This window comes from Hevea brasiliensis, chromosome 3 (genome assembly GCF_030052815.1).
Source record: "Hevea brasiliensis isolate MT/VB/25A 57/8 chromosome 3, ASM3005281v1, whole genome shotgun sequence".
Taxonomy (NCBI): Eukaryota; Viridiplantae; Streptophyta; class Magnoliopsida; order Malpighiales; family Euphorbiaceae; genus Hevea; species Hevea brasiliensis.
In genome coordinates, this window is record NC_079495.1 from 2,876,488 (window position 1) to 2,893,978 (window position 17,491).

The 17,491-nt window shown below is 30.0% G+C and overlaps 3 protein-coding genes across 4 annotated transcripts; 2 read left to right on the plus strand and 1 right to left on the minus strand.

Moving 5' to 3' along the window:
* The first annotated feature begins 5,414 nt into the window (after nucleotides 1-5,414).
* LOC110652627 (uncharacterized) lies at nucleotides 5,415-8,335 on the plus strand. 2 transcript variants are annotated; one of them, XM_058143601.1, is made up of 5 exons: nucleotides 5,415-6,030; nucleotides 6,123-6,658; nucleotides 6,738-6,920; nucleotides 7,023-7,224; nucleotides 7,758-8,335. In XM_058143601.1, exons 1-5 carry the CDS (start codon nucleotides 5,496-5,498, stop codon nucleotides 8,069-8,071), a joined length of 1,770 nt encoding a protein of 589 aa, XP_057999584.1. In that variant the 5' UTR covers nucleotides 5,415-5,495; the 3' UTR covers nucleotides 8,072-8,335. The 2 variants fall into 2 exon arrangements, with proteins under 2 accessions (XP_057999584.1, XP_021663937.2); XM_021808245.2 differs by having other exon boundaries at nucleotides 5,417-6,030; nucleotides 7,440-8,335.
* A 591-nt stretch (nucleotides 8,336-8,926) lies between these two features.
* Nucleotides 8,927-11,048, plus strand: LOC110652628 (iridoid oxidase). The gene is given in 6 exon segments (XM_021808246.2): nucleotides 8,927-9,585; nucleotides 9,587-9,741; nucleotides 9,744-9,850; nucleotides 9,933-10,350; nucleotides 10,353-10,460; nucleotides 10,903-11,048. Coding segments are annotated over 6 exon segments (1,593 nt in total).
* Nucleotides 11,049-11,605: 557 nt separating this feature from the next.
* Nucleotides 11,606-14,527, minus strand: LOC110652626 (uncharacterized). Its single transcript, XM_021808244.2, has 2 exons — nucleotides 14,032-14,527; nucleotides 11,606-13,364 (listed from the first exon to the last, which is right to left on the minus strand). Exon 2 carries the CDS (start codon nucleotides 13,335-13,337, stop codon nucleotides 11,706-11,708), a length of 1,632 nt encoding a protein of 543 aa, XP_021663936.2. The 5' UTR covers nucleotides 13,338-13,364; nucleotides 14,032-14,527; the 3' UTR covers nucleotides 11,606-11,705.
* Nucleotides 14,528-17,491: the final 2,964 nt, after the last annotated feature.

Consider the following 17,491-nt stretch of genomic DNA (forward strand, 5'->3'; position numbering starts at 1 on the left):
GATGTTGCTAGAGTTCTAGGTTTTAATTTGACTGGATTTGAAAGTGAAGTTTTTCCAGCCAACACTGCCACTAGAGAAAAATTTACTAGCACTAAAATGATTTGAGACAGAGTGTGTAATGTTTCAAAAAGGTTTCAAACAGTCTAAAATGATTTGGGACTACAAATACACCTTCTTTACTTCATTTTACACTTGATACAAGCTTACAATTGCACTCCAATCTTGATTTTTCATTTATTGTTTTCATTCAAGAGCTTTAAAGTGTTTGAGCTACCATTAGTAAATCAACTCATATTTTCTTTATAGTTTGATTTGTATTGAGTGAGAGTGAGTGTTAAAACATTAAATTGCATTTAAGAGAGGTTGTACAAGCACCTATTAAAACTTGTGAGTGTGAGTGCTTGAGATAGCACTTGTTAAGGTTTCAAGCTACCTTGATAAAAGCTTGGTATTGAAAAAGTTATAAAGGGCTTTTGGTCTCTTGCCTTTAAAAGAGCAAATAGTGGAGAGAAGACTCAAAGAGGGTTCTTTGAGAGAGTGGACGTAGGCTAGTTAAGCCGAACCACTATAAAAATCATCGTGTTTGATTTCTCTAACCTTAATCTCTTTACTTTTGTGTAATTTAATTTCTATACATGATATTGAATGTTGATTGAATAGATTGAGTTGATATACTTGAAGATATTTTGAGTATGTTGAGAAATTAGTTGAATATTTTGTGATGCATGTTATGTCAAAAATTGCTATAAATATTGATTGAAGCTTAAATTGCAATTTAGGGATACATTCTTAAAACACATATCACTTTCACTATATATATAGGAACACCTAAATGAACAAAGCCATAATTTTTCATTAGGCGACAAACAAGGATCGAAAATTTGTTTAAGTCCAATTCACCCCCCTCTGAGACTATTTTGGGACAACATCATCTGACCAAGATGTTCATATTGGAGCTACATCACCAGACGAGCATCTTCAATCAACGCTTGGAGTTTGGAATGCTGATGCATGTGAATTTGAAGAATTAAAACTCATTTCCCCTTTATTTTTCTGTTGTAAATGTTTTTAAATGAATGATAGTATGTAAGGACGATGGGGCATAAAATTGGAGATTTTTGTCAATTAGGGATTACATATAATTTATTTTTTTTTATAATTTGCCAAGCATGTCATCAGCTATGTTCCACGTTAGCTTAATATCATGGGCAATTTTGCCACATCAGCAAGCAATAACGCCGTTTAGGCATTTTTTCCCTTGAGTGCTAATGGAGTTAGACCTCAGACCCTTAAGTGAAAAAAATAAAACCTCATACCTTTTTTAATAAAACATTACAATCATAGGGTATTAAAGTATACTTTTCCCTAAAAACAATTATTAATATGAAGGAATTAAGTCTTTTATTTCATTTGTAAACAAGTAAAAAAACTGTATGATTTAATTTACAATAAATAAGGGAAGAAAAAAAATGTAATATTAGGTTCCATTTGTTTCACAAAAAATATTTTCTGCATCTTTTAGTGCTTGGTGCACTCAGAAAAATAAGTTAATAGAAAATATTTTCCTGATCAAAGGAAAAATTAAGTCATTTTTAAGAAAAATGACTTCCTTTTTTAAAAAGAAAAAATTATTTTCCATTTTTTAAGTTTTGATAATTTTATTAAAATATGAAAATACTTATATATACATCATATAAATATATATTATTAGTTTAACATTGCAACTTAATAAAAAAAATATTTTCATAAAATATAATTTTTATATATAAATTATTTTCCAAGTAAAAATTAATTTTACATAAAAGGATAAATTATAAGTGGGTGCAATATGAGTACTTCATTTCAAATATTTAAGTTTTTTTTTATTTATTGGAGCTATGTTTAATTTTATTTTCCTTGAATTCTTTAAGACCTTGTTTGGCTCAATTCTATGATAAAATTCATTTTATTTGCAAATGAATTCCATGGTAGAATTCATTTACAAATAAATTTCTTTGTTTGGTATATTTTATATTAAATATGAAATTCATTTCAAATAAAATAAATTTTGTGTAGAGAATAAATAAAATAAAATAAAATAAAATGATATATAATAAGAGTATAATTTTGTCACTTGAAATATATATAATTTTAAATTTAGAATTCATTTGCAAATTCTATCAATTTTGATGGAATTTAGTTTAGTTATAATAAATTCTATGAAATTAATTATTAAAATTCTAAATTAATTTTCATTTAAACTAAACACTAAAATTTTATATTTACAAATGAATTTTACAAAATTTTATAAAATTTATTTATGCCAACGCTACCTAATATTAATAATTATTTTAACAAGTTAATGTGTACCTCATCAATATTATGAACTTCACTTAAAAAATGAGTAATGCTAAATGGATCAAATTGATCCAGATCAAATGGGGCATTATTAGAAGTAAAAAAATTGTAATTTTCAACCTTATATTAATGCATTAAGAATGGATGGAAATTAAAACCATAACTTTTATTATTGTTTTCTTGAAAAGTGGTGTAATCCAAGTTTTGGTGGTTGAGAATGAATAAATGCATGTGTTGACCAATAAAAAAAAAATTCTAGCAGCTAGCGTGGGGAATCTAGTGGACTAACAGCTCTACACCAATACAACACACACCTCTATTTATTATTTGATAAAATTTTAATTTGTTAATTAATTTATTTTTATTGATATCAACAATTCTATTAATATAACATATAAATCCACATGTTTTTATTATAAACTATTATTAAACAAAATTTAAATTTTAATTAAAAATTTTAAGATGTTTAAGATATTTATATATAACTACTAATTATAATATGTAATGTTATAATTTTCAAATAAATTTTTAATTTAATAATATAGTTAATATTTATTTAATATTATACTAGTTAAAATTTAATTTGACTCTGGCTAAATTTTAAACTTTTAATCATATGCTTTAATTGATTTTTGATCAGGTTGAATTTGAAAACCTCGACGAATATTATAAAATATATGTCATGCTACTTTTAATTATTTGACATAAAAAAGAATGTGTTCATTAGCTTTAGGAATTTCTAATAATTGATAGATTAGCTTTTTTTCCTCTTTATATATGTATTTTTTTCTCTTTTAAATTTGATACTTTTATATGTGAGGAGTAAAAGATGAATTTATAAATAGATATACAAACGGCTCAATAATTTTTTAAAATTAAAAAAAATAATGCAAAATAGTTAATTTTTGTCGGGGCAATTTATTGTTTTTTAAATTAATAAAAAGAATAAAATAGTTTGAAATGATTACTTTTTTCCTTGAACAATTTTTTTAATTAAACAATATAAAACGAATCAAAACTATTGCATAGGAAACTTTAACATTTAAATATCACCCAATTAACTAAACATCTTTGCATTATTTTCTCTTTTTTTTATTGATATTGAGCAATTGAATATTTATATGGTTGAATTCAAATATTAGTTAATCTTTAGTTAAATAATATGAATAAATTATATATATAATTATTATATAATTTAAGTACCTACTCTAGTTGAATTATAATTAAGAAGCAATTAATAAAAGATTTAGTGTTATGTACTTATTATATAAAATATGCATAGCATATCTAATTATAATATATTTCAAAATTGATTTAAGTATCAATTGAGGAGCAATTAATAAAAAATCAAGCACATATTATAATGTTATGTATTAATTATATGGAGTTAAGGTATGCATACTAAATTTAATTGTAATATATCTAATAATTGGTTTAAGTATACTAATTGAATTATAATGAGCAAATAATGAACATTTTATCACATATTATAGTGATATGTACTAATTATATAGAGATAAGATATGCATGGTCTATTTAATTATAATATATTTTATAATTAATTTAAGTACTAATTTAATTATGAGGTGCAATTAATGAAATTAATGAAAGATTTAGTGTATATATTATAGCGCTATATACTAATTATATAATGTTAAGGTATACATGTCACATTAAATTATAATATGTTTCATAATTAATTTAAATACTAATTGAATTATAATGAGCAATTGACGAAAGATCTAACATATATTATAGTGTTAATATACTAAAAATATGAAACTATAATTTGCATAGCACATATAATTTAGACATATGATTTAATCCATACACTATTTCATATTTAATTCAATATTACATTTAAGAAAAAAAATGTATAGTATTAATAAATTAATATTTTAATTATGATAATTTATCATTTTTTATTTTTATTATAATCAAAAATATGTTATTGCCTTATTTTTTAGTGAAAATATGATCTATTATTGTCAAAATCTATCAGTGCTAACTGTTAGATAGTATTTATTAAATTGTACCATATAGTAGGGATATGCACAGTGTATCATCTTTAAAAAATATATATATATATTTACATAATGCTGCAATTTCAAAATCATGATTTTAATTTTCTTTTTAAAAAGAATTTACATAATACTGCAAGAAATTAGGACAAAAATCATGATTTTTTTTTATTGATTTTCATGGATATAATATGAATTAATTAATTAAATAAAAAATAATAGCCAATAAATTTTAAAAAGTTGTTTCATTGGAAATATACTATATTGAAAACAAGCATTTTGATTAAATGCTTCAAATATTATCTTTCCCCAAACTAAAGGTTATTAATGTAATTACATAATAACATTTAATTAATACAATTTTAATAAATATAAGTAAAACATTAAAAATACTATTATACCCCTATTGATCTGATCAATTTTGATCCGTGAAGCATTTTTGTAAAAAAAATACTTTACTATTCCAATAATTTATTAAATGATGTCCTAATTCCTATTTAATCACCTCGATCTACAATTTCAATAATTTATTAAATAATGCCCAACCAACTCGGTTGTATTTTTTTATACACTATTTATTGCTGAGTTTGTATGAATACATTGATTAGGGAGTTTCTAAAATTTATTTTATTAATAATAACTTTTTAAATGAATTTGTAAAATTTAATTTAATAATTAAAAGAACAAAATATAAACAAAATCATTCTAAAACAAAATTTACCATAGAAAGCACCAATTGACCATAAAGCGTTTTCACATTCGGATCCACTGGCCACTCTGTACCATCCCCAATAAAATTTTAGCCATAAAAATATTATATTGGGAATTCTCATCTCATTTGCTTTTAATGTGATAACAAGAAGGCCATGAAAGCCTCTCATCAGTTTTTTTTTTTTTAAGTCATGTGCACCTCATCATTATGATGAACTTCACTTTAAACAAATACTATCTTTTTTTCTTTTTTTTTTGACAAAAAAAATGCTATATATTAATTAAATGATCACCAACCACCTCGATTATATTTTTATGTACACTATTTTGTCCCATCCATAAGGTTGGAGCCTTGGAGATGTTCACTGACTTGTATTAATTAAGAGTGAAAACAGGAAAGCAACCATTGCAAAGGAGACACGTCGCATGGCAGAGAAGAGAGGTAGCATTGCCTTCTTCGCAACCTATAAGCCACCGGTGCCGCTGGACATATTTTCGTGTCCTGTTTCACCGACGTCCAGGCATGATGAGCTGCCCATGACTGATGGATTGTCCGACAATTACAACTGCCAAGTCATTCGACCAGAAGCTCTCAAGACAATTATCAAGTGCCCAAAATTGGCTTCTGAAGCCAAAGAAGACGATGTTGATTCAGGTCGCCTTTCAGGCTTGGTTTTCGTCTCCGAACGAGATAAGAACCTCGAGACGCTTCACATAGCTCTTCACTTTACTGACAAAGTCAAAGTCTTCAGTTTCGCAGATGTCTACGGCACATTCAGTGATGTTCGCATGGAAGACAGTGGTTGCATTGCCGGTGGTTATAAGGACGGTAATCGTACTATCGATCATTATCTCGTTTATGTCACCACCAAGTACCCGGCAAGATATCGTCGTGAGCCCTGGACTGTCGTTTACAAAACCAATCTTAGGACCGGAAAAACTCAACCCCTCACCCGATCAGGTTCATTCTTTTATTAATTTCTCTGTTAATTACTCTTTGATCAGGTTCAAGCTTTTAGAAAATGAAGCAAAATTTGATTTTCTCCTCAACAGCCTTCACAGATTTAAGTCCCTCTGTTTCACCATCTGGAAGAAAGGTAGCGGTGGCGTCATTCCAGGGAAAGGGTTGGAATGGCGAGATTGAAGATCTAAAGACTGACATTTTTGTGATGAACGTAGAGCACCCCTTGGAGCGAAAGAGAGTTATAAGAAATGGTGGGTGGCCAACATGGGGAAGTGACAACGTCATATTTTTCCATCGAAAGGTTGGAGAATTTTGGAGTGTGTTCCGAGCCGACATTAGCAGTGGTGAACTAGTCCGTGTGACCCCGGACGGAATTGATGCGATAACTCCGGCAGCCATCAACGCCACCAAAGTGGCAGTGGCAACTATCCGTCAGAAATCAAGCTTCGGTGACGATCGTGTAGAAGCACAGTATCGGCATATTGAGATTTTTAATTCAACTTCATCAGAAGAATCCATAAAAATCACTCAAATAACCAGACCAAAGGCTGACCATTTCAACCCCTTCGTCATAGATGGTGGGAAGCGCATAGGTTACCATCGTTGCAAAAGTGACCTTCTCAAGGTACCTACTAACTAATTAACGAATGAATTCCTTCAAATTTTAGCAGTATAGGTTGAATTTAAGAATGCTAATTGGGCAGCATGGAGACGATATCCAAAGAAATTTCCATAAGCTCCACTCTCCACATCCAGATGTAGGACTTTTTAGGTTGTCGGGTGTCTTTCCAACATTTTCCAAGGATGGCTCCAAGCTTGCATTCGTTGACAATGAGTTCAAAGACGTGTGGTTGGCAGATAGCCAAGGATTGCGCATCGTCTACGAGGTATATATAACAAGAATATGAATTATATATAATCAGTAATCTGCAGTTAATGGTATTTATCATGGATATAATTAAAGCTGATGATGAGTTTTGTTTGTGTAGATGAAAGGCCCAGATAACATCTTCTCGCCAGTTTGGAACCAAGATCCACAAAAGGATATACTATATGTATGCGTGGGACCTTCTTTCAACGCCGGCAAAACATTGGAAATCTGCGCCATCCCCAATGTGTATAGTGGTGCACGGCAGCGTCGAAAGCTCACAAGAGGATTCAATAATGCCTTCCCATCCACCAGTCCAGACGGTAACTAGCTAGCTTCCTAATTGTTATTTGTCATTAATTCAATATATAAACATATAAGACTTGTATATTTAACAAGTGAATTATACCATACACCTTGTGTATTGAATTAATAATAAACTTCATCTAAGTTAGAAAAATCCATAATTGATTTTACTTTTGTTTTGAGTGACAAGAGGCTCTTTATTAAGTTTCCAATGGGTTGAAAATTGTAATAGGGAAGAAATTAGTTTTTCGATCTACAAGAGATGGAGGGGATAAGCAATACAAGAATTTATACATAATGGAGGATGCAGAAGTAGGAGAATATGGGAATGGCAAAATAACAAGGCTAACAAATGGACCTTGGATTGACACGCATTGCCAATGGTCCCCAACAGGAGATTGGATAGTATTCTCATCAACCCGTGATAAGCCCAAATATGCACCAGAAACCGACAATGGTCTCGACCCAGGATACTTTGCAGTGTTTCTAGTGAAGGCCAATGATCCATCAGTTGTGGTAAGAGTGATAAAAAGTGGATATGATCTTGCAGGGCATGTGAACCATCCATTCTTCAGTCCTGATGGAAAGAGCATCGCTGTAACTGCAGATCTTGCTGCAGTGTCTGTTGATCCAATTTCTTTACCTCTCTTCCTGCACTCTGTGAGGCCTTATGGAGATGTCTTCACTGTCGATATAGACCCGGATGACATAAATAAGAATAAGGATGTGAAGAAGTTCAATCGCATCACACACAGTAGATACGAGAATTCCCCTCCTACTTGGACCAGATTCACAACCGAGGATCCAAATGCGACATGGAACCTAGTTTTAAAGGATCCCTACACCCCATCATGCCCTTGTTAATGGAGGTAACAGTTGGCATATGACTGACTACCTTCGCATCCCAAAAAGATGATGTTGATTGCTTTTGTGTCCTTGGCTTGTTTTTATCTAGTATGCTTTCATTTTATAATTTGTCGTTGAAGCTTTCATTTCATAATTTGTTGTTCAACTGGGAGTACATGTGTATCGGGTGTTCTGTGAAAGGATTGGCATAACAGCGAGAAAATTTGAATGTAGCATCCAAGAAAATCAATCATTTAATGGAGATTTAGTGGTTGATAATAATTAGTGGGGCAAAATTGTAATAGTAAGTCCTCTCTCTTGACATCATAAAGATAATTAATTTTAAAATAAGTAAATAAAGAAACATGAATTCGAGATATATTTTTGGCCCCAGAATTTCACTGCCAAACGGGGTAGGGTGCTGCTCAACAAAGCTGAGAAATTAACAGTGTTGTCGCTTGTTTAGCCAATGCCATGGTCACGAAGTGGATTTTCGTCTTCGAGGAACTCCCTGCTAGAAGAAGTCGCTTCCGTCCCATATATGAAAATACTGGCTTCAAGTGAGCGACATTGCGCCAGCAGTGCAAGAGCCCAACAGCCCATTGCGCCTCTCATCAATGAATCTCCTTCTAAGTAATGACCTTTTTCAAATTTCAAGCCCATTTTTATTAAAATGACGTAGAGCAATCCCTGTAATATTAGTAGAAGTGAATGGCATGAGAAAATGACATATCAACTCCCTTTCCTTCCATGTGATAAGTAAAGAAAACATGTATATATTATCAGGTTGAGGATAGATCATAGTCCAAGGCAAAGCCCTTGGCATATAATAAAGGGCTATTGATAAATGATAACAAGCTCAATCGTAGAGAAATGAAGTGGACCTATAATAATTTGCTTTCTTGGTTTGCAATTTTCCTGTCCGCCATAACTGTGATTCTGCTGCTAAACAAGAAATGGTCAGAAATCGGGGGCAGGAAACGACCACCAGGCCCTCCAGGATGGCCAGTTTTTGGCAACATCATTGATCTTGGAACCATTCCACACCAGGAACTGTACAAGCTCAAACACAGGCACAGGCCTATAATTTGGTTGAGACTTGGGTACACAAACACCCTTGTAATACAATCTGCCAAGGCCGCTGAAGATCTGTTCAAGAATCATGACCATGCTTTCTCCGACCGCAAAGTTCCTGTCGCATTTACAGCCCATAACTTCGACCAAGGATCACTTTCCCTCGGCCGATATGGCCCGAAATGGCGTATGCTTCGGCGTCTTTTGTTAATGGAGCTGTTAGGCTACAGGCGAATCAACGAGTCCATTCCCCTTCAACGAAATTGCATTGACAAGATGGTACAAGCCATCATAGAGGACGCAAAGGCAGCTTGTGCAAGGGGAGAATCAGGGGAGGTGAATATAGCTCACCACCTCTTTGTCTCGACATTCAACTTCATTGGCAACCTGGTGTTCTCCCAGGATCTTTTGAATTCTCAGTCGGAAGATGGGAGCCAGCTCTATGATGCTATGACTAAGGATGGAGTAGGGAGGCAAGCCAAATGTGGCCGACTTCTTGCCTGTTTTGAAATGGATGGATCCTCAGGGAATCAAGAGAAATATGGCGCGAGACTTGGGACGAGCCATGAAGGTAGTAGAGAGGTTCGTGAAAGAAAGGATTGCAGAGAATCAATTGGCGAAAGAGAAGACAAGGATTTCTTGGATGTCCTGTTGGAGTATGAAGGCGATGAAAAAGAAGAGCCTGATAAGATCTCAACTCGTAATATACTCGTAACTATACTGGTAAACAATTTACAATAAAATAATTAAATTTTCGCCAAAGATATCAGATTGAAACTCATTATTAAATCAATTAATCCTGCAGGAAGTATTTCTTGGTGGGTCAGGAACTTCAAGCATCACTATTGAATGGGCCCTGGCAGAGCTGCTTCGGCACCCAAAATCAATGAGAACAGTTAATGATGAAATTAATCGAGTTGTTGGATCAAGCAAGAAGGTTGAAGAGAGAGACAATGAAGAACTGCTATATCCGCAAGCAGTGATCAAAGAAACAGTGCGACTACATCCTGTAAACCCATTGCTGCTTCCAAGAAATACATTGGAAGATAGAAACTTCGTGAGATACCGCATACCTAAAGACACACAAGTTTTAGTAAATGCATGGGCTATTGGAAGAGACCCTGATACTTGAGAGGATCCTTCGTCTTTCAACCCTGAGATATTTTTAGGCTTCAGTATTGATTTCAAGGGGCAAAACTATGAGTTAATCCCATTCGGATCTGGAGACGAATGTGTGCAGGAATTTTATTGGCTCATCCTTTTGTTCACTTGGGTCTTGCTTTCCTGATTCCCGGTTTTGACTAGGAGCTTGGAGGAAATAGTAGTCCAGAGGGCTAAGACGGGTTTGGGTATTATATAATCAAGTGAATTTAAATTTAAAAAATAATATCCGTAATATGCTCGGGTCGAATTTAGATTTTACATATTGAGTATCTGTTATCTAAATCAGTTTATATAAATACCTAATTAAATATAAAATATATATTTTTTATAATAATATTTATAAATTTTTATATAAAATGAAATTTAAATATTTTATGAAATTATTAAAATTTTAAAATATAAATTATTAATTAAAATAATTTTTTATGTAAAATATTAATTAAAATATATAAAATTAAATAGATTCAAGTTTTTTCCGGATAATAATAATCAGGTTTAGGACAGGTTCGGATAATTGAGAATAAATTTTAATCAAATTTGAGATGAATTCGAGTTTTAATAATATTAATTAATTTTGGGTATGGATATATCCTATTTGTTGTCATCTCTAGGCGTAGACATGAATGAACGAATGGGAATAACATTTCGGAAATTTATACCCTTGGAGCCTTGCCAAATTACCAATGCCAAAGAAGAATATGATGTGCATAGATGCTTTAACAAAACAAAAAGTAATGATGATGATCATCTGATATAAAATCCTCCAATCATTTCAGTTATCTTAGCTTTAGATGCTTATAATTATATGTTGTAATCACGATAGATTGATAATAATTTATTTATAATTAATTGTATGACATCTTAAATATTTTTTTTGTTCCAAATATTTTACCAATTAAATATTATTCATTTACAGCAATTAACTTTTAATATAAAATGCTATAACTCGTATCATATCTGTAATATTGTCCATTAGATTTAGAGCTGTGTTCATAAATGACAAGTGTATATATCCATGACATTAACACTCCAACAGAAGCTAGATTTTTTTCCCCTTTTCGACTGTATGAAATAAGCTAATGAATTAAGGAAAAAATAGGAATGGCAGTCAGAAAGCTTGTACCATATACCATATGTTACTGGCACTGTCCTGTCCCAAATTATGAACTACTTCATTTGAGATGACGGTTTATTTATTAGTTTACTAAGCTTCTATCTGATTTGCTTTGGAAAAATAAAATCTATTAGATCTAAGAAAAATTTAATTATATTAATTATTTAAGTTTTAATGAAATAATATGAGTGAAGGGTATATAAGAAAAACTCTAAACAAAATTTATTATTACTATTTAGCTATATTTTCTTAAGTACGAGAAAATGGAAGTAAGCTTATTTTTATGGGGCGGAAAGAGTACTACTTATTAATTCTATACACCGAAGTCTCTGGCCAGCCTTTTTCATTCAGGTCTTGATTAATCCTGCAGATGTAGTTGAGGCCTACAAGAAGCTCTATAATTGCAGCCTCAGTTTTTGCTTGATTTGCATAATGGAGTGTTTGCACCAGAAGCACATTTGTCCTGGAAACCTCTTGCTCCCTCTCGAAATTTCGCTCAGAGTGCCATCTTATCATGTTATGAGCCAGTGGAGACAACCATTTCAATATGCTTCTGAGTTTGAGACTCCATTTTGCTGCAAGGAAAGCATCATATGCAGATGGAGCTAGAGTTTTGTCAGAAGCCTTGAGCCTAGCTCTCAGAGCAGTTCTTATGGTTGTGGGTAACATATTATACAGGTCATCTCTTGTTTCACAGTCAATCATGTGAGGTGATGAAGCTAGCCTCTCAACCAATACTATCACATTTGCATAGTGGAAAGCTAAAGCAGCATGACCAAGAGTAGATGGAGGGGCATTCAACAATCCACACTTGGAACTGAAAAGGGCTGATTTGGAATAAATTCTATTGCTACAAGTAAGAGATCCCGTATTCAAGTTTTCCATTTTGCCAACATTTTTCATATAATCAGAAGTGCCCTGCGGAAGAGGAGACTCTGTACCGCTTATCACGCATTCTTTAAAAGGTCCAACATGAGCCAACCAGCTGTTTCTCAAGTGATGGTGCTTTCCATGTAGAGTGGATGATTGATGATGAAGTAGTAGCTGCTTGTTTATTTTATTCTTCTCAGCCACAATTCCTGACTTTGAATCTAACCTCCCCAGAGGTCCTGAAGAGAATCTACATAAAATACCATCTGAAGGATGTATTGATGAGTGCATAGCAGAAAAGGAACGGCTCCAAAGAACACAATTAGGATTCATATGTTTATGTTCATTGTTTCCCTCCTGAGATAGCAATTGGCTATTCTCAAAAACATGCTTGATCCTCTGAAGTATTGTTAGGAGTGATCTTGCCAGAAGCCGGACAATGTAATCATAAGTTCTAATCCATGGAGACATCTCACGTAAATTTCTCACATCGTGACGATGCCACATTACCTTCTGCTGATACTCAAGCAGTTTTCCTCGACTTAGATTAGAATTTGCCTGCATTCTCTTAAGAGTTTGCTCAAGCTCTAAAAGAACTTCAAGCTCTTGAGACAGTTGCCTAGTAACTGCAACAAACCTCTCCATTTTTTTCACTTTCCTTTCCATCTTCTTCAATCTATAATCCCACCCAAACCATTCAAGATTGTTCTGAAGTGGATTGTTAACAAAATGTTCAAAACGGCAAAAGGGAGGAAGGCATCTCCTCCCTAGCCTGGCCACAGATCTTGATACAAGTCCAAAATTCTCCATTATCTCATTTAGTACAAGATCCATAACATGATTATAATCGTCAGCTACAAGCTTTCGAATCCCAATTGAATTCACAATCTCTTTCCTCAACTTATGTATCTCCCTATCACTCAAAAAATGCCATAAATAGACGACCTTGGACATCAAACTTGCAACTTCAAATGCTAAAACTCCAATTGCTGCCTTGTCAGTTTCTGTTGCACCTTTCCATGAATTCCACCATAAATTACTCAACCCTGGCTCGGTCCCCATATATCTTATTCAATCAAAGTGCATATGCTACAAAATTAGGCAACACTTGTTAATAGATATGCGTTATATCTTGTTCACAAGATAACACAGAGAAAACACTAACACAGGCAGCCAACTGAATACACGAAAGTATAGAATATCAAAATTTTTGATCTTGTATCTATCAAGTTTACAGAAACTAAAATTGAAGTTTTCTTCTATCATCAAGATCTCCACAGCCGATCAAATCACAAATATTTAGCAAATTCCTTTTTTTTTTTTTTGTAGGAATATTGCAATTTCAAGTTCTCAACAAATCCGGAAACTGCAAAACCTTATGGCAGACAGAAAATACCCATAACATACACAAACAAAAAGCTTGATGTTTCGGGAAACACAAAATCTTCCAGGATTCCGAAAATCAACTCAAGTTCATCATCTAAACTTCCAGAATCCCAGATTCAACAATTAAACATACTTTAAGCCAAACAATCTGAGTAAAATAAAACTCGCTAGAATATCAATAAATTAAAAAACAGAACTTTAAGCTAACCCCCAACTTTCCCTTAGATACCAAACATAAAAAGCCACATAAACTCACAAAAAACAACAATGCAGCAACTAAATTCAATGAAATAAAATACCCAGAGTCAAAAATCATGTGTCTAAGCATACATGACCACAGATATGTATCTACACAAGCAGTAACACTTACTGCTGCAGTGGAAAGTAGCGAACAATGGACAATTTGAGCTAAAGAATAACAGAAAGTTTGAAATGCGTAGGATTTAAATCGCTACCCCTTCAGGCATCATATAGAAGAAGGCGAAAAGGGATAGAAGACAGAAAGAGACAAAGACGAAAACGTAGAGAAATGAAATTCGGTAGACTCGATGTTTAAGTTTTCGAATATGGCTTCACACTTCTGGGATTATGCTTTGCAGGACATACGGTTATTTTGTATAAAAAAATTTTGTTGCACTACAAGTAAAAGCATTTGATAATTGACTCGCTTTCTGTGGGAAACTTCTGTTTCCTGGGTATCTGTGTTGACTTTGGATCTTTCAATGGCATGAAAAAGAGTTGTGTAATTGTGGATTTAGTGGAAAGGAATAGAGAATTTGCAGGGGCATATGCAATGGGCAATAATAAATAATTGCACAAGAACTGTCAAAGGGAACAAAAGTACCAAATATGCGAATGTGGGTGACAATTCCCTTTATTCTCTCTGATATTAACAAGGAACTTGCTAATTATCCTATTCCTACAAGCCCCTTTACAATATCCAAGAGCCAAGGCAAGGTTTGTTGGCATTGCTAATATTTTTTCAAATATATTAATTAGGATATATTAAAAAATAATTTAAAATTAAATTTGATAAATTTTAATTATTAAAAATTTGTTCCCAACACAAGCTATTTTATTAATAGTTAATTATTATAATAGTTACCGATTGTTTTACTAATATTTAATTATTAAATTTTAGCTACTTAGCAATTATTTGTCGCATAATAATTTTAAAATAGAAGTTTTCGGTAATATGACTATTTGATAAGCCGTTAAATATATAAAAATAATGATATTTTTTTTATCCTAATCAAAATACTAAATTAAGGGTAATACTTTATTATCCACTCCTTCAACTTTTTAATATTAATATAAACACTTATGTTACCGAACGAACAGTATAAATAAGAGAGTAATGTATTAAATAATTAAAATACTAAACACAATTTTAAAAATTATGGTCAAACAATACATAAATATACTAAAATAATAAAATAATTTTTCTAAATTACTTTTTTTAATAAAATTTAAAATTATATTAAAAAAAAACTTTTTTTCCTTCAAATTTCACATTGAAATTGATGATTTTGATTCAAAGTTTAAAAGATTTAAATTGAACTGCGCAGTCTTCTTAATTTTGATTCTAATTAGATTTTAATTTTAATAAAATTTAATAGTTAATTTTTTTTAAATTAAATAAACTGAATTTACTAATTTCAATCTAATTCATTACTAATTTTTGTCAATTTTATTTCGATTTCTCTAAGTTAGTAAAATGAAAAATCTAAAATTTTACTTATTGGGTTTTATGAGATGAATTTGACATATTTTTACAATTCTAATGAAAGGAATATTCGAATTCTATTTTAATTCTACAATACTTAGGGAAAATATATGAAAGGAATATTCGAATTGGAATTAGAGTAATTGATATTTTAAAAGAAGAAAAAAAAAAGTGCACCCTAAGTTTTGTTTACATGGTCTATCTAGCAATAATGTCCTAATGCAACTGAAAATATATGCTACTATGATAGAAATAATTTTTTTAATTTTTTTTGTTTTTTTATTATTTTTTATTTTTCTTAGTGAGTACTTCTAATATAAATTCGAATTCATATGAAAATAAATTTAATAATTATTAGATTAAATATTTATATTAAGATATATATAAAATTAATTAAAGTGTATAAAGTATACTTTTTTTTAAATTGTCAAGCGACATAATAAGAATTTGATAAGTTTATTATTAATTATTATTTTTTAAATTTATTATATTAATATTTAATTTATTATTATATATATTATAATTATGTAATTGATTAATAAAAACTAATTATTTATATTAAAATATTGATTATTATTATTTAAAATAAAAATATAATTTAATAAGCTTGACTTATCAATTATTATATTTTTCTTTGTTTAAAGTCACTATGTAACACTTTTTAAGAAAAATTTTGTTTCATAAAATATATATATATATATATATATATATATATATATATATATATATATAATAAGTCAATTATTTCTTTGAAGTTACCACGTGGAGCTTTTTAAGAAATACTTTATTTTTTAAAATTGCAAAATGACCCCTAAAACAAATAACTAAGTAATAAAAATTGACTTTTTCAAAATGTTATTATGTTAATATTTTTTTAATTATAATTAATTTATGGTATAATTAATAAAAAAAAATTGTTTTATTATAATATTAATTATCATTACTTATCATAATTATATCTATGTAGAAGACTAATAATTGTATTCTTGTGATTAATTATTCAAAATAATTTAAATTTATTTTATTTTAGTTAAATACCATTACCAATGGATTAATGTTATTCTATACTCTCAAATGCATATACATTATCACTTATAAAGTTGTGAGTTCTATATTCTTAAATTTAAAAAATAATATTTTTTTTTAATATTAAATGCCCTAATTTTGAGTGTTTTGAACGCGCTAGATAATCTACCTTTTCAAAGTAATAGTGTGAAAATTAATTGATCTGAATTAAAATTAAATTGAATCAATTAAATTGAAATATTTTTAATATAAAATTAAATTAAAATTAATTTAATAAATAATTAAATCAAATTAAATTGAAATTAATTCTATTTAATTTGATTCTATGATTAGATTTTTACACGTGGTTTTTTTTTTCTCTATTTGTGATTTGTCTGCTTTGTGTGTTTAGCTTCTGGGTTTGTATAATTTTTCGACAAGATATAATTTGTTTTGGATTTTTATTTATTTTTGAGAGGATCCCAAATAATTTCATCTTAATTCTCAAAACATATGAGTAATTATTTATTGATAATTCTCAAATGGCTTAAAACTCAATTATATTATTGTATTTATCAGGGAAATTTAATTTAATTAATTTTTTATTTAATTTAACTTAAAAATTTCAATTTAAACACAATTTAACTCAAAATTCAATAAATCTAAGAAATTAAATTTCTTAATTTTTAGGTTTAAATCAAATTAAAAATTTTAGTCTCAAGATTAAAAAATTAAACTTCTTAATTTTTCATTTAAATCAAAAAAATGAAAAAATTTAATTCATAAGTTTTAATTTTGGGTTAAATTAAGTTTAAATTAAAAATTTTAGATTAAATTAAAAAAAAATAAAAAATAAATTAAATTAAACTTCTTTAATAAATATAAAGATTAAATTAAATATTTTATTATTCACAAATTAAGTTTTGATTCGCTCGATTGTTGTTCAAAGAAATGAAACAAAATCATGTAATGGATTTCATTTCCTCTCAAATTTTAATCTCAATTCTTAAATTATGGCAATCAATTCAAAGAATGAATTAAAACAAAATCATCCATTGCAAAACCCAAAAAAAAATTAGAAAAATAAAACAAATTAAAG